The 18,422-nt window shown below is 40.3% G+C and overlaps 1 protein-coding gene across 13 annotated transcripts in view; it reads left to right on the forward strand.

Annotated features, from left to right (window-relative positions):
- Positions 1-18,422, forward strand: part of DYNC2H1 (dynein cytoplasmic 2 heavy chain 1) — a 353,260-nt gene that overhangs the window by 221,110 nt on the left and 113,728 nt on the right. For all 13 annotated transcript variants that reach the window (XM_045038203.1, XM_045038204.1, XM_045038198.1 and 10 more), the window contains one exon: positions 16,733-16,849. In XM_045038203.1, the coding sequence (XP_044894138.1) occupies positions 16,733-16,849 (117 nt within the window). The remainder of the gene's footprint in view (positions 1-16,732; positions 16,850-18,422) is intronic.

Below are 18,422 nucleotides of genomic sequence, written 5' to 3' on the forward strand. Positions count from 1 at the left end.
CCAGAACTTTATGATTCTTTAAGACTCAATAGCAGCTTCATAGCAAAGTTCTTAAAAGGATTTGTGTGCGTTCTTTTTTTCTTTTTTTTTATTATGAAATTTTATTGTCAAATTGATTTCCATACAACACCCAGTGCTCATCCCAACAGGTGCCCTCCTCAGTGCCCATCACCCACCTTCCCTTCCCTCCCACCCCCTATCAACCCTCAGTTTATTTTCAGTTTTTAAGAGTTTCTTGTGGTTTGGCTCCCTCCATCTCTAACCTTTTTTTTTTTTCCTTCCCCTCCCCCATGGTCTTCTGTTAAGTTTCTCAGGATCCACATAAGAGTGAAAACATACGGTATTTGTCTTTCTCTGTATGACTTATTTCACTTAGCATAACACTCCCCAGTTCCAAACACATGCTACAAAAGGCCATATTTCATTCTTTCTCATTGCCAAGTAGCATTCCATTGTCTATATAAACCACAATTTCTTTATCCATTCATCAGTTGATGAACATTTAGGCTCTTTCCATAATTTGGCTATTGTTGAAACTGCTGCTATAAATATTGGGGTACAAGTGCCCTTATGCATCAGCACTCCTGTATCCCTTAGGTAAATTCCTAGCAGTGCTATTTCTGGGCCACAGGGTAGATCTATTTTTATTTTTTGAGGAACCTCCACACTGTTTTCCAGAGCGTCTGCACAAGTTTGCATTTCCACCAACAGTGCAAGAGGGTTCCCATTTCTCCACATCCTCTCCAGGATCTATAGTCTCCTGATTTGTTAATTAGCATGACCCTCGAGAAAGTCGAGATAGAAGGAACATACTTAAACATCATAAAAGCCATTTATGAAAAGCCCACAGCTAATATCATCCTCAAGGGGGAAAAACTGAGAGCTTTTCCCCTGAGATCAGGAGCACGACAGGGATGTCCACTCTCACTGCTGTTGTTTAACATAGTGTTGGAAGTTCTAGCATCAGCAATCAGACAACAAAAGGAAATCAAAGGCATCGAAATTGACAAAGATGAAGTCAAGCTTTCAGTTTTTGCAGATGACATGATATTATACATGGAAAACCCGATAGACTCTACCAAAAGTGTGCTAGAACTGATACACGAATTCAGCAAAGTTGCAGGATACAAAATGTACAGAAATCAGTTGCATTCTTATACACTAATAATGGAGCAGCAGAAAGACAAAGAAACTGATTCCATTCACAATTGCACCAAGAATCATAAAATACCTAGGAATGAACGTAACCAAAGACATGAAAGATCTGTATGCTGAAAACTATAGAAAGCTTATGAAGGAAATTGAAGAAGATACAAAGAAATGGAAAAACATTCCGTGCTCATGGGTTGGAAGAATAAATTGTTAAAATGTCAACACTACCCAAAGCTATCTACACATTCAATGCAATCCCAATCAAAATTGCACCAGCATTCTCCTCAAAGCTAGAACAAGCAATCCTAAAATTTGTATAGAACCACAAAAGACCCTGAATAGCCAAAGTAATATTGAAGAAGAAGGCCAAAGCAGGAGGCATCACAATCCCAGACTTTAGCCTCTTCTACAAAGCTGTCATCATCAAGACAGCATGGTATTGGCACAAAAACAGACACATAGACCAATGGAATAGAATAGAGACTCCAGAATTGGACCCGCAAGTGGATGGTCAACTAATCTTTGACAAAGCAGGAAAGAATATCCAGTGGAAAAAAGACAGTCTCTTTATCAAATGGTGCTGGGAGAACTGGACAGCAACATGCAGAAGAATGAAACTAGATCACTTTCTTACACCATTCACCAGAATAAACTCAAAATGGATGAAGGACCTGAATGTGAGGAAACCATCAAAACCCTAGAGGAGAAACCAGGAAAAAAACCTCTCTGACCTCAGTCACAGCAATTTCTTACTTGACACATCTCCAAAGGGAAGGGAATTAAAAGCAAAAAATGAACTATTGGGACCTCATGAAGATAAAAAGTTTCTGCACTTCAAAGGAAAGAGTCAACAACACTAAAAGGCAACCGACAGAATGGGAAAAGATATTTGCAAATGACATATCGGATAAAGGGCTAGTATCTAAAATCTATAAAGAGCTCACCAAACTCCACACCCGAAAAATAATCCAGTGAAGAAATGGGCAGAAGTCATGAACAGACACTTTTCTAAAGAAGACATCCAGATGGCTAACAGGCACATGAAAAGATGCTCAGCATCACTCCTCATCAGGGAAATACAGATTATGTTCATTCTTAATGATGGTGTTTCTGTTGCTTAAGATTGCGGATTAATCGCTAGTATAATAATTTTAGCAATGTTGGATTGAATGGCTTTTATGAACTCGGCAGCTGCACTTATCCTGACTCAAAACTTTTTTCATCAGTTATTAGGGAAGTCTCAAGTTCCTGGTAAATTTATTTTTTGGAATCAGGGAGCCCAGATGCTCTTCTCTGTTGAATGTATTTCCTCATATTTCAGGAGCTTGTTTGTAAGTAACAGCTTCGCCAATAGCGCCATCAGCAAAGAGAGGTGGTGTGTACTTTCCTGCACCACGTATCGACTTCTGACTGTTAAGTGTAGGCTGGTCCTTGTTAGAGTACCTGCTACTTTTCAAGTTCTGAGACCACTCGAGACAAAAACAAAAGGATCAAAAGACATTCTCAGTCTCTTTAGTTTTGTGACTTGCACAATGATGTCATATTTGTTATTTTTGGAAGTTTATAAAGAAACGCTAAGCTCACCAATATTATAAATTTGATGTTTTGCTTACACGTGTTATCGTTTAGTAAGAAGTAAAAATGCCTCTTCATTTGAAAAATAGCTCTTAAAAAGGAAACAAACTTTTATCTTTGCTTTGTGAATGGTATTTCACGATCATGAAAGAAAAGTTGAGAAAGAATGTTTTTCTTTATTGAATAATTCTCAATAATAGGGAAGGAATGGCAGAATTTGAAAAATTATTTTTACAAATCTTAATAAAATCACTGATTCATAAAATCACGATTCCCAGTTTGAAACCACTACTTGGAAGATTGATGGGGAAATTTACAAGAGCGAGATTATTTGGTGCTACTCGAACTCAGGGACCGGCCTGCATGCCGACAGCAGTCGAGCATGCTCCCTGTGCCTCCTGATGTGTCACAGGATGAAGTACGCTTCCCGAAAATGTCTTCTAAAAAAGTGAACTTGAATCTGATCGAGATTTTAGAACTAATTTTTGGTTATCGGGAAACACCAGGGGTTAAGGGAACAAACTAAAAACACTGGATCCAGAATGTGAGACATTCTGCAGGACAACTGACTCAGTTTTATCAACCTGTTAATGACATTCAAAAAAAAAAAAAAAAAGGAAGCTCAGAGAAACTGGTCTATGTTAAAGGGACTTAAATACATAAAACTGCATGACCTTTTGTGGATACTGATTCAAGCAATCTGAAACAAATGTTGAGGCCATCAGGGAAATTCAATATGGACTAGGTGTTACGGGACCCAAGGGAATTTTTTTAACAAATGTTTGTTTGTACTGACCCTAAACACCACTTTTCCACTTTCCTGGTTATTCTCTGAACTTATTAACATTTTTTAAAAATTGTAATCGCATACAATATCCTGTTTCATTTGTACAGTGTAATGATTTGACTTTTGTGTAATTGAGAACCGATCACCATAAGTCTAGCTACTATCTGCTGCCACACAAAATGAATACACTATTACTGACTTTAGATCCCATGCTGTATATTATACCCCTAGCACGTAACTGTCACTGGAGGTTTGTGCCTCTTCATCGCTGTCACCCAGTTTTGTCCACCCTCACCTTCTCTGGAAACCACCATTCTGTTCTCTGCATCTAGGAGTCTGGGTTTTGTTCTCTTTTTCAGATTCTACATATATATGAAATCATACAGTATTTGTCTTTCTTTTAGCACAGTACCCTCAAGGTACATCCATGTTGTCTCCATGGCAAGCTCTCATTCTTCATGGCTTTGTATTGCATTATATGTATGTATTATGTTCCATATATATCATGATATGTACTTATATGTATATAAAGTATGCACACATTTATTCACCATATCTTTATTTAGCCATCCATCTATCAATGGACACTTACATTGTTACTGTATCTTGGCTGTTGTAAATAATGCTGCAGTGAATGTAGAGGTGCATTTGAAAAGGTGCATTTTCAACTCACTGTTTTTAGTTTCTTTGAGGAGATACCCAGACATGGCATTACTGGATCGTATGGTACTTCTATTTCTCATTTTTTGAGGAAGCTCCATACTGTTTTCTCAAGTGGTCACCCCCATGTACATTCCCCTAGTAGTGCACGAGGATTCCCTTCTTTCCACATCCTCACCAATGTATTTTTTTTTTTTTTTTTTTTTGGTAATAGCAAGTCTTGTAGGTGTGAGGTGCTATCTCATTGTGGTTTTGATTTGCATTTCCCTGCTGATGAGTGATGTTGAACATCTTTTCATGTGTCTGTTGGCCATCTGTAGTTCATCTTTGGAAAAGGTCTGTTCAGGTCATCTGCCCAATTTTAAATCACATTGGTTTTTGGTGTTGAGTTTTATGAGTTCTTTCTAAATTTTGGATACTGACCCCTTATCAGATAATATGATTTGCAGATATCTTCCCATTCAGTATGTTCCTTTTCAGTTTGTTGATGGGTTCCTTCACTGTGCAAAAAAGCTTTTTAGTTTGATGTGGTCCCGTCTGTTTATTTTTGCTTTTGTTTGCTTTTGTGGTTGTCAGATTCAAAAAATACCACTAAGACCAATGTTGAGGAACCTACCAACTATGTTTTCTTGTAGGACTTTGATGGTTTCACGTTTTAAATTCAAGTCTGTAATCCATTTTTAGTTACTTGTTGGGTGGAGGATAAGAGAAGTCATTTCATTATTTTCCATTTTGATGTCCAATTTTCCAACACCATTTACTGAAGAGACTGTCCTTTCTCCGTTTGGTATTCTTGCCTCCTTTGTTGTAAATTAATTAACCACATACATGTGGGTCTCTTCTTGTCTCTCCATTCTCTTCCATGGATCTATAAGTCTACTTTTGCCAGTACCAAACTGTTTTGATCACTACAACTTGATGGTATAGTTTGAAATCAGGGAGTGTCATAGACTCTAAGTCTCAAGTACTCTCTTGTCCAGCAAGAGAGCAGGACACAGGATTAAAAGAGAGAGACGGCTAATATCCAGGAAAAAAACAAGAGCCCCTAATAAAGGTCCTTGTCCTGTATTTATTAAGATCAGAAGGCTTACAAACGAAGGCTTACAAACAAAGGCTTACAAAGAGACAAACTGGGAACGTTAACTTGGGGATGCGAGAGAAAAGAAGGGTTTTGAAGATACATGGTGTTTAGGGTTTTGGTCAATATAAAATCCTGGCACCTGGCAGATGGGCAGATGGTTATTAACGGCAGGCAGAAGGTGCCGTGTCTGTGTATCTTAGCTGGCCCAGGGGATGAGACAGATAGGGGGGATAACCTCAGGGTTGACAGGCCGCCTTTTCTTTTGTTAACCATCTCTGCTCTGGGCTGCTTCACCCGTAGCGCAGTGGTCTATAGCCCTATTTACCTGTTTATCTAACTTGGTCCTTTCCTCCTGTGAAAGCAGATTTCTGCTCTAGTACTAAATTGGGGGGCATTTTCATCCTGATTCCTAATCTTGCTTACCTCATATACCTTTGTATTGGGTGCCTTTGCTCCCCTGTCTATTCTGGGGCCTTTGCCCCTCCCTCTCTATTCTGGGGTCCCTGGCCTGTCCCTCCTTTATTCTGGGCATCTTATTTTGTTTACCCAGGCTTAGGTGAGGGCACCCCATGGCTTTGTAATTCTTTATGCCTTGTTAACCCATCGGTGCAAGCCCAGGGAATTTCTAAGCTTATTCCCCACAAGGGAGCGTGTTGCCTACAGCGTTATTCTTCTTTACAAGACTGCTTTGGCTGTTCAGGGTCATTTGTGGTTCCATACAAGTTTTAGGACTGTTTGTTCTGGTTATGTGAAAAATGCCATTGGAATTTATATAGAGATTGTATTGATTCCTTAGATTGCTTTGGGTGGTGTGGACCTTTTAACATTGGTTCTTCCCATCCATGAGCATGGAAGGTCTTTCCATTTATTTGTGTCTTCTGTTTCTTTCATCTGTCCCATTGTCAGTGTATGGTGTATTTTCACCTCCTTGATTATATTTATTCCTAGGTACTTTATTCTTTTTGATCAAATTATAATGTCTCTTTCTGATGTTACGTAATTTGTGTATTAGAAACAGGACAGAATTATGGATGTTGATTTTGTATCCTGCAACTTTATTGAATTCATGTATCAGATCTAACAGTTTTTCCATTAATTCTTTAGCTTCCTGTATGTAGTATTGTTATGTTCAAATAGTGACACTTTTACTACTTTACAATTTAGATACTTTTTTTTTTCCTTGCCTAATTGCTGTGGCTAGGTCTTCCAATGCTGTGTTAAATAAAAGTGGCAATAGGGGGCGTCCTTGTCTTGTTGCTGTTCTTAGGGAAAAAGCTTTGCTCTTTTTTTCATCGAGTGTGTTGTTAGCTGTAGGAGTGTCCTATATGGGCTTTATTATATTGACATATGTTTCCTTTTTACCCACTCTCTTGAGAGTTCTTTAAACCAGATATAGATGTTGAATTTTGTTAAATGCTTTTTCTCCGTCTATTGAGATGATAATAGGATTTTTAACTTTTAGTTAAGGGATGTACCACATGGATTTGCAGACGTTGAATCATCGTTACATTCCTGGAATAAACTACACTTTATCATGAGTTATCATCCTTTTAATGTATTATTGTGTTTGGTTAACTTTTTTTGTTTGTTAACATTTTATTGAGGGTTTTTGCATCTATGTTTATTGGTGATATTAGCCTGTAATTTTTTTGTAGTCCATTGCTCTACCACTGAGCTATATGGCCATGACCTGTAATTTTTTTGTAGTGTTCTTGTCTGCTTTTCTTACCAGGCTGACACTGGCCTTGCAAAGGGTGTTTAAAAACTTTCACTCCCCTTCAGTGTTTTGGAAGAGTTTGAAAAGGATAGTTATTAAATCTTGTTTGAATGTTGGGTGGATTAATCCACTACCTATATATTTTTCCATTGAGATTATTACTCTCATATTTTTTGTTACTAATTACTGCCATCTTTTCAGTTTAAAGAAATTTCTTTAACATTTATTGTACATCCAGTTTAGCAGTGAAGTTCTTAGCTTTTGCTTATCTAGAAAATTCTTTTTCTTTCATTCAATTCTTAATGATAACCTTACCAGGTGGAGCATTCTTGGTTGGAAGTTTTTTTCCTTTTAGCACCGTTGAATGTGTCATGCCCCTCTCATCTGCTAATGTGAAGAAATTGATGGTAGCCTCATGGGGTTTCCCTTGTATGTGACAATTTTTTTTTTCCTTGCTCCTTTAGGGCTCTCTCTTTATCCTTAACTTTTACCATTTTAATTATAATATGTCTTGGTCTAGATATCTTTGGTTTCATCTTATTTGGAACTTTGCTGGCTTTTCTGTCTATTCCCTTGCCCAGATTAGGAAGTTTTCACCCCTTATTTTTTCTGATAAGTTTTTTTGTCCCTTTATCACTCTCTTCTTCTAAGATCCCTGTAACGTGGATATTATTCTGCTTGATGTTGGCCTCCACAACTTTTTTTTTTTCAACTTTTTTTTTTTTATTTATTTTTGGGACAGAGCGAGACAGAGCATGAACGGGGGAGGGGCAGAGAGAGAAGGAGACACAGAATCGGAAACAGGCTCCAGGCTCTGAGCCATCAGCCCAGAGCCTGACGCGGGGCTCGAACTCATGGACCGCGAGATCGTGACCTGGCTGAAGTCGGACACTTAACCGACTGCACCACCCAGGCGCCCCCCACAACTTTTAAGATGTATTCACTTCTTTTAATTCCTTTTTCTCTTTGTTGCTCTGTCTGGGAGAATTCCGTTGCTTTGTCTTCCAGTTCACTGATGTGTTCTTTGCTTTATCCAGTCTGCCATTAAACATCTCTAGTGTATTTCTAGTGCAATTATTGTATTCTTTAGCTCTGTGACTTGTGTTTGGTGCATTCTTATACTTTTTATCTCTTTTTTTTTTAATTTTTTTTTAACGTTTATTTATTTTTGAGACAGAGAGAGAGCATGAACAGGGGAGGGGCAGAGAAAGGGAGACACAGAATGTGAAACAGGCTCCAGGCTCTGAGCCATCAGCCCAGAGCCCGACGCGGGGCTCAAACTCACAGACCGCGAGATCGTGACCTGAGCTGAAGTCAGACGCTTAACCAACTGAGCCACCCAGGCGCCCCGATTTTTTATCTCTTTGTTGAAAGTCTCATGTCTTCATCCATTCTTTGAGTTCTTTATCATCCTTATGACCATTTGACTTCTGTATCAGGTATATATTTGGCTTTGTTTCATTAAGTTCTTTTTATGGAATTCTGTATTTTTCATTTGGAATGTATTCCTCTGTATCCTCATTTTGCCTGTGTGTATTTCTCTGTACTAGGTGAAACAGCTTCAAGTCCCATCCTTGAAGGAGTGGTCATATGTAGGTCATTCGTGGATCCCAGGTGCACATTCTGCCATGAGCACCAAGACCCGTACTCTGGGGGTGAGGAGTCTGTGGTAGAACCCTGGCTGCAGTGTTAGGTGGGCGGGACCCCCACCGAGCTGTTGATCGGCCACAGCTATGGGGGAGAATGAGAGGGGAATCACGTGCCCCCAGATGGCTGTGATAGGGCCACATTGAGAAGGGGTGAGGTGCTTGCCTGGCTGTTAGATATGTGGCTGTGTTACCGGGGGCAAGACACTTACCCTGTCACTGTTATGCAGCTGTAGCACAGTTGGCTGGGACCACACTTGGCAGTGCTAGAAGGATAGAGAATGATTGCCAGAATTGCACCTGCTAGTGTCGGCATTAGCAAGGTGGAATGAGATTGCAGAAATGATGCCCACAGTGCTTTGTCCCCAGTAAGAGTCCCAACTTGTCCCTGTCTTTCCAGCTGTCAATTTAAGATTAGCAAGTAGGTCTCCTTCACCAGTGATCTAGGTGCTGTTCAGACTTCTGCTTTTGCACTTGGTCTGGGGTGGGTGTCTTCTTCAGGAGCTGTCTTCTGTTCCAGATGTTTCTGTTTCTCCTCCTTCACTATTTATTGCTTTCCAAAGCCCAACATTTGCAGGGCTGTGTCTTTGGTATAGGGCCCAAGGTTTGGGGTGCCTCATGGGGAGGAAATACTTCTCTGGGGAGGTCCCTGCTGATTGTGGGGTTTTTAGCAAGGGATGTCTTGTTTTTAGCAAGAGTTACAAGAGGCAGCTCTTGTAACCTGTGTTTGAGGAGGCATCGTTCATCAAGTTTTCAGAACTTTTTCCAAGGACATGATTCCATATGTAGCCATAGATTTGTTGTGTCTGTGAGACAAGTTGAGTTCAGGATTTTCCTACCCTGCCATCTTGAAATTATACATGTATATATATACCTGTTAGAACCTCACAACATCAAGATAATGAATATTCCCATCACTCCTGTAACGCTGGAGTCTCTTCCTCCTGTCTCCCCTCCCCTGTCCCCTTCCACTACTGATTGCTCTTTTGTCATTTGCAGATTCATGTGCATTTTCTAGAGTTTTACTTAAAAGTATTATACAATTAAGTACGCCCCTCTGTCTGGCTTGTTGTTCAGCATAATTATGTTGGTTGTGTGTATCAGGAGTCTGTTCCATTTTCTTGCTGAATGGATGTACCACAGTTTGCTTATTCATTTTCTCCCTGAAGGACGTTCCTATGTCCAGCTTGAGGCTTTACTAAAGTGACGCTGCCACTCATTTGAGAGGCTACAAATACACTTTTTTTTATTTGTGTGTTTGGATGTGTGTATATAACATAATATGTTTGTCCGAAGTTGTATATAAAACATTACTATGTATTATTCATAATTGAGTGTTCAGCCTCCTACCTTGGTATTTAAAACTGGTATATTTTTCTAGTCCCAGTAAAATTGAAACATCTTCGTTGAAAGGGAAGTTCATATCTAATTTGCTTAATTAGATTGTATAAGCTAGGAGATCTCCTGAAATTTTAATTTCAGGCTTTCAATATATTGCCTTGAAAAAATGGTGATAGGAGTTCTTTTTTTTTTTTTCTTTTTTTTTTTAAAGAGAGAGACAGAGAGAGAGAGAAACCAAGAAACAGACTCTTTTTTTTTTTTTTCTTTTTTTTTTTCAACGTTTATTTATTTTTGGGACAGAGAAAGACAGAGCATGAACGGGGGAAGGGCAGAGAGAGAGGGAGACACAGAATCGGAAACAGGCTCCAGGCTCTGAGCCATCAGCCCAGAACCCGACGCGGGGCTCGAACTCACAGACCGCGAGATCGTGACCTGGCTGAAGTCGGACGCTTAACCGACTGCACCACCCAGGCACCCCGTGATATGAGTTCTTAACATGGTGGAGTGAATGTACATTTCCTTTTTGATCTTGAGTGAAATCTCATCTCACAAATCACAGTTTGGTCTTGTGTGTGAGCAGCATAAATATTTTTATTGAAAGACGTGAGAGACGTAGAGGACGGTTTTTTCCTTCTTATTAACATAAAGATAAACTTCCGATGTTCTTCCAGAGCCCATTCTCACGTGTGAGTGACTGCTTCCTTTCTGCGGCATGTGGGAGTTGAGCAAGGCTTGTTACACCTTGTTGCACTGGGGACGCACCCCGCGGGAGTGTGAAGATCTTAGGGGCGGGGGTGAGAGTACTGACTGAGGAACATTTTAAGGGTTCCCCAGTTACTGTTGATAAAAGACATAATACTTGAGCTGAAGTTAAAAAGTATTATTATGTAATAAATTTCTATTTATTTCAACTACAAATAGAAAAATATATAGTGTATATAGCATGAATATAATATATGTGAAAACATTATAAGTTACTTCATTTTTTGCTAAATTGTATTGTCTGGGAAAATGATTCAAGCTTTTTTTTTTCTTTTCCAGTCTCTCCACATTTAACTGCCTTTTCTTGTTTCTTGGGGTAGCTAGATCCCTGTGTGCATTATTGAATAAAAGTCATGATAGCCAACATTCCTGTCTTGCTCTCATTTTAAAGGGTTTCTAACATTTGATTATAGATTTGAATATTTGCTGTGTTTTGTGGATACCATTTTTAAGGCTGCATTAATCTGCTTGGGCTATTTTAACAAAACACAGATCTTTCTTGGCTTACGGTGTGATGTAACATCTTGGTCAACCCCTCATGAGCTGGCAGTATTGTAAGTGGGATGCGTTTGATACACCTGATCTAGTAACATCATAGCTTCCCTCGCCTCCGTTAAGTGTGCTCATAACACTTACATGAGCCTACCGTCAGGCAGTCTTATAATGCGAAACCTATTGTAGAATAAGGTGTTGAATGTGCCGTGTAATCCCTGAGTCCTGTTCTGACACTGAAGAACACAACGGTTGTGAGTGTGTCCGTTGTTCACTCTTGTGATACCCTTGTTTACCACACTGCCGCCAGCCTTGTGAGAGAGCATCGTGGCACCTGTCCGGAGCCCAGGAGAAGATCAGAATTCAATACGTGGTTCCTACCGAGGTAGGATGTATCACATTGGCATCATCGTCAGGTTGAAAGTGTTCAGTCGAGCTGTCCCAAGCTGCGGCCATCTACCACAGACAGGGCAGCTGAAACTACAAAATGTATTTTTTCACAGTCCTGGAGGCTGGGAGTCTGAGATGAAAGGGCCGGTATGTTCAGTTTCTGGTGCTTGTAGATGGCAGTCTTCTCACTGTGGCCTCGCATGGCTTTTCCTCTTTGCATGTTTGCAGACAGACCGAGGTTGATTGAGAGCTCTCTGCTGTCCCTTCTTCTGCGGAGACTGGCACTGTCAGCTCAGAACCCCACGCATAGGACTTCATTTAGCCTTAACTGCTTCCTCAGAGGCCCATCTCCAAATGCTGGGGACGCGAACTTAACTCTGAATTTCGCTGGGAGTGCAGACACTCAACCCACAACATGGGTTCAAGGAATTTTCTGCTTTTCTTGATGATTCCGTTAGTCTTCGCTGCACAGCCAGCCATCCCAAAACTTTGTGACTTGAAACAGTCATATTTATTGCGTGACTTTTTTTAGGATTCTGAGGGGAGGCTGTGTAATTTCTCCGCGTCCATCTTTGGCATTGCACATGAGGCTGCCCACATCTGCGGGGCTGACGGGGCTGGGAGGCCTGAGGCAGCCTAGTCATGTGTGCAGATGACCCTGGCTCCCGGCTGGGGACGTTTGGTTTGCTCTCCCAGAGGCTGGTGTGCTGTTTCGGGGCCCCAAGGCCAGAGCGGGAACTGCTAGTTTTCTTCAAGTGAAGGCTTTGGAAGTCACGTGTCGCTTCTGCGGAGGTCTGTTAGTCAAAGCGTGTCGGCAGATGAGCCGGCTTACAGGTGGTGGGGCAGACCCTCTAGGAGCAGACAGAGCAGAGGATTTCCATTGCAGATTCCAGTTTTTCCTCTCCTCCATTTATGTGGTGAATTATATTTCCTGTGATTAAACCATCCGTTCAGAATTGTCATGTGTGTCTTTTTTAGAGGTTGATTGATATTTATTTGTGTCTGTGTTCAGGATTAAAATTGATTTTTGAACATCTTTTATTTCTGGTAGTGTTTTTCCTAGTCTCTGTTACTTGACTCGAGGATCGCTGCCTCGTTTCTAGTCCCTGAGGGGTTCGTGTGCGATCTGAGCTCCTGTGACATCAGATCCCTCAAGTGAACTGCTGGTGTCTGCGGTTAAGACGGTGGTTTTTAACTTTTCATTTAATTTTTTAAACTATGCCTCTGATTTAGTTTTGCTGTTATTTCTTGAGGCTCTTTTATTAGTTTATATATTCCTAGGAATTTCTGTTGGCCAAATTTGTAACTTTTTATGGCATAAAACTATTCAAAATAATCTCATTAATGTCTTTTAGTCACTCCTGTATCTGTAATTATATTCTTTTTAAAATTGGATTTTAAGAGGCACCTGGGTGGCTCAGTCAGTTAAGCGTCCAACTTCGGCTCAGGTCATGATCTCATGGTCAGTGAGTTCAAGTCCCACATCAGGCTCTGAGCTGTCAGCTCAGAGCCTGGAGCCTGTTTCAGATTCTGTGTCTTCCTCTCTCTCTGCCCCTCCCCCACTCACTTTCTCTCTCTCTCAAAAAATAAACATTAAATTTTTTTTAAAAAATTGTATTTTTAAAATAAACTTTTAACTCATTTTATCTTTATCTTATATCACCCAGTATACTCAGAAATCTCATGATTTTATTAGTCCTTTCAGTAAACTGACTTTTTTTTTTTTTTTCACGAGAGAGAGCATGAGCAGGGGAGGGGCAGGGAGAGAGAGAGGGGGAATCCCAAACAGGTTCCCTGCTGTCAGTGCAGAGCGCGATACAGAGCTAGAACTCAAAACTATGAGATCATGACCTGAGCCGAAATCAAGAGTCAGACATGTAACTGACTGAGACATCCAGGTGCCCGTGACTTTTGGTTTTTTATCTGCTCTCTTTTCTATCAGTTGTCTTTTCATTAAATATTTTTTTCTCCTTTTACTTCCATCTCCATTTTCAACTTTGTTATTTAAGTTTGGCTCAGTTTTAAACTTTGTGTCTTTTTAAACATAAGCCTTTGCTGCTGTAATTTTCTTCCAGCGTCTCATTCACTGAAGTTTGATGGTGTTGATGTGTGGAATGTTCGTGATGATGGTGTTTCCAGCAGCCCACACTGTCAGCCCAAAGCCGTGGTGGAGCAAACCGTGTGTCCTAGTCATTCCAATCTGGGTTTCTAGGTCTTAACGTTGGAACTCTGACCCTTAGGAACTGGACTCACATAGGGGACATTTTACAGAGTGATTGACCAGTATGGCTTACAAGTGTCAAGGGTATGAAAGCCTTTCCTTGACTGTCATTGTTTTGGGTGGGACTGCAGATAAATTACAGCTCAATACGATCCCAGATTCTCCTCAAACAGAAAAAGGACATTCGTGGAAAAATTGGTGAGGTTGAAATAGGGCTTGTAATAGCTTAGTTGGTAGTACTGTGCCTTTGTTAGTTTCCTGGTTTTGATCATTGTGCGCTGATTGTAAGATGCTGACGTAGGGGGGCACGCTGAAGTCTCTAAAGGGAGTTCTCTGTACTATTTGTGCAACTTTTCTGTCAATCTGAAAGTCACGCATAATAGCAAGTAAATCAGCAACGCAAGCTCCAGGCCCTTTCGGAGGGGCTGATGTCACAGGGCAGATGCTGCCTTCTGGATGCATAGGTCTAGATGAGCTGCACCACCATGGTTCACTCGGGGGCGTGGAATCATGGTATTGTATGCATGAGACTGTGAGAACGCTGCACTAGCCACACTGGATTAAAATAAAATACTTAATGGTAAAAATACAGACTTCCCTTAATGTTCCAGGTACTTCAGTCATAAATCTTAAAAGGTTTTTTGTTGATTCTGTTGTGTAATTGTGGTTTTACACGTGTTGTGTTACAGGATTTCTCCAGGTGTTTCGTCTGACATATCCCTGGAAACGAATATGTAATCTGTTCAGTTTTTCTGAAAGTCCATTTTCTCATCTGTAAATTGAGAGTGTTTGTTTTCAAATATTGTATTCCCTCTCATTCCAAGAAGGATGACACCAGAGGTGACTTAGAAAATGTAAGCAGTCTGTCAGTGTAACATTAGTACTGGACAAAGTCAGCCACAGAGAAGACAAGGGAAGGAAAGGAAAGCCAGGGAAGCATTTTATGCCAAGAGAAGGCAAAACGAACAACAAAGTAAATGTGTTGTTTGTGGAGAATCCCACCCTGTTTGACACCATTTTAATGGAGTGTTAGCAAATAAAGTACTTTTTAAAAAATATTTATTTATTTTTGGGAGACAGAGGGACAGAGTGCAAGCAGGGGAGGGGCAGAGAGAGAGGGAGACACAGAATCCAAAGCAGGCTCCAGGCTCCGAGCTGTCAGCACAGAGCCTGACGCGGGGTTTGAACTCACAAACCGTGAGGTCATCACCTGAGGCAAAGTCTGACACTCAACCAACTGAGCCACCCAGGCATCCCTAAAGTAGTTTTTAATTGGTTTAAAATGTAAATAATGGGAAGATTTTATTACCTGTGCTTTTTAAAAAGATAAATAAATACGTGAGATTTTGTAAAAACAAAAGATGGTCCACAATTCTAAGTTATAGGTCTATTCTCATGGTAAAAATATATCATTATGTATTTGAACTCTCTTTTTATTCTGTTTGTTAAAGATTATAGTATATTATCATAGTGTTATTAGGAAAAGCAAACCTCACATACTGTTTTTCTAGGACAGAAAGCATGGCCTTTTGAGCTGGCAAGTATTTTATTCTTAAAATAGTTTTTAGCATCTTGTAAAAAAGTTTGCATCTCTTTTCCTTTAGACATCCCTTTGCATCCTTATTTGTTTTCTGGCTTGTTTGACAAATTTAAAATACAAATAAGTGATAGCGAATGTTACCAGAGTTAAAATAGCACTTCTTCTGACTACCAACTAGCGGTGTTTTGTGGTGTGGCAAAGTTGATGAATTAGCTGCTGTTGTAGGGTTCAGCTAGAGCAAATGAAAATAATTTATCAGAAAAACAAAGAAAATGAAACCCTGAATCACCATGATTTTTTCAAGATTGGAGAATCAATCAAAAGCTCTAGAAGTAACTTGAGTTTTACAGCATGATGGTGGATGTTTAACAATTGAGTAGTGTGTTGATTTTGAAAGATTTATGGCCCTTATTTTCTTAAGAACTTTACTAATACAAGCATCCAACAAATATGAAATATAGCCCAATCTGTTCAAAAAGGAAAAACAATCTACATCTTTCAAATCTTGGAATCTACATCTTTTATTTTTCAAAAAATAAAACAGAAATGTAGTCAGCATGCTGCAAAGGTTGGTGTTAAAAATAGTAGCTTTGGAAAACACATGCCTCTCGTTTTGGGTTTATTTTATGTCAGAGAAGCACTGAGAGCATAATTTTGACATTGAGTTGAAGTGCTTGTAAAGAGCAGCCCGCAGATACCGCGCTGATTTTGTACCCACCCCAATACCTCCAGCCCGATATCAGTACCCTCATTACCTCTGCCTCGTTGCTGGAGAAGTAGCAAGTCAGTTATCGTTGCCGAAGCCCACGTCACAGAGCACGGTGTTAGGAAATGTGTGTGAGTGGATTTCGATGGGGATCAGCAGAAAGTTGCGGAAGGGGCGCCCCCAGTGGGAAGCACTGTGTACCTCGCCTGGTTTGCACCCCGCCCCCCTGTCTGTGAGTCTTTCATTAGAGTCTTCGTGCAGAGGAAACGTTTACGTGGCAACCTAACGTTAATACAGAGCACAAAAACTTGGGTTTGTAATGATTTGTACCAACAAATAATTACTTAAAATTGTTTTGCTCTTTGATGTAGTGTGGTATGCTATTTACTATCTTTCCTACCATTGCCTCTTTTCAGAAAAACGATCTTTAATCAATCAGCATGTTGAAATTATAAAGTTGAGTCAATCAAACGAAATATATTTTTCTTTATTTTTTAACTGCTTAAGTAAATCAGTTACATGTTAAGGCAATTGAATAGAGATAATGGGATTAAAACTTGTTTATATTTAGTCTCTATTTTTGTAAAATAAATATAGCTATTTTTGGACCCATACTATTTCTCTCTTTTCAATTTTTTCTGCTTATTATGTTTTTATTTTAGGTTATTTCACAGTTGAGGATCTTGGGCAGATCAGTAACAGCTGGTTGCAAATTTGATAGAGAAATCTGGTCTAACGAACTGTCCCCTGTCCTCAATCTCTGGAAGAAACTAAACCAGGTTAGTACTGGAACAGTATTCGGATCGGGCCCCCTTTTTTCTCCCTGTCCTTTTTTTCCAGTTTTATCCCCAAATTTTCCCTGATGGTAAAATTCTGTGTTGATCTGCCTCTTATGTACACCAGTGTCCTGGAAGGAGGTGGGGACATAATAGTAACAGAAGCAGATCAGCCCAAGAAGCGGGGTGACCGGTGTGAATTGTCATATCCTGGTGATGTGCCAGGTCATCCCCTGTACCTGCTGTACGTCACTGTATTCGCTGCTTGCCTTGTCTTTCCTCTTTCTGTAAAGTCAGCGCCTGCTGGTGAAGGTGGTATGTTTCACAGGACTCACAGTGCTGAGGAGAAACAGTTCATCGGCTGGAACCCACTTAGTTTTGTATTGTAGGGTAGTTACGGTAGATGGTAGAGTAGTTGCTCATGAGGCAGTCGTTAGCATATTGTGGTTCCTGTTCTTATTGAATAGGGATTTATTCTTTCGAATTCAAAAACAAAACTATACAGTCCATCAGTGTAGTGTTAGTGTAAAAATGCCTCTATCTCAGGTCTAACCTTTTAAAATGAGGGATGTCAAATAGAGCTAATTTCAGAACCTATGAAAAAGGTTAAAAGCTTCTAAAAATTCAAAATCCTCAAACCTTACAGTATTGTGATTTTGAGTTGTTATGACATTCTCAACACATGGGGATCATCAGGAATCCCAGGAAGCACTGACCCCCGCTCACCGGGATCACTGCTTCCATTCGGATCGCCCCACTGGTAAAGCTTGACACAGTCAGTGTGAGGGGCGTCTAGCAGGGACAGCGCTTCATGCCCTGGTGTCCTGTGCCGTGCTCCCCTCTGCCCTGGCCGTACAAGGAATCACCTTACTCGTATTCCTGATATGGAGTCATGGTCCTGATCCGTTCTTTGTACTGGTTCACAGGAGAGTTACTGTTCTTAAGTCAGCCTTTGCTTTCCTTTAAATTAATAACCAGGAGGGGAAGTGTGGGAAGTTAAATGCATTTAGTGCCACAGTCCTGTATTATACAGGGAAATTTGACTGCCTTTTTCCCTCAGAAGGCTTGATTTTACAAAGAAATTGTATTTTATAATTTTGAGATTATGTTTGTATTGTTTGGATTTAGCTTTCTGAGTGGTGTTTACATTGTTTGAAACTAAAGAAAGAAGGAAGTAGAAAATGACCATGCATTTTGAGTTAATTTGCAGCCTTTATGAATCATGAACTGGTTTTATCATAAACTGCAACAGAGGCAGGAAAGAACAAATGACTTCTGCTTTGTGAAGTGAACTTGAATGTGAGACATCACTGAGAATGGTTGACCAGCACTCACATCTATAAGTGCATAGGCACTAAGCGTGTGTGAACTTTCTTTTGTGTGAAATGTAGTCCTGGCACTGGGAGCTGCGGGAGAGTCAGCATCCTCTCAGGTGGCATCAGATGGGTGGGTGTGGAAGAGACAGGCGTGTTCGACATTGCTCAAGGTCTGTCTGGATCGAGCATAAGGACCACTTTCCATTACGAAGACAGGATCAATGGGGTATCTCAGCCATGCTGGATGGCAATTTCAAGTT

Source organism: Felis catus, chromosome D1, assembly GCF_018350175.1.
Source record: "Felis catus isolate Fca126 chromosome D1, F.catus_Fca126_mat1.0, whole genome shotgun sequence".
In the NCBI taxonomy this organism is placed as follows: domain Eukaryota; kingdom Metazoa; phylum Chordata; class Mammalia; order Carnivora; family Felidae; genus Felis; species Felis catus.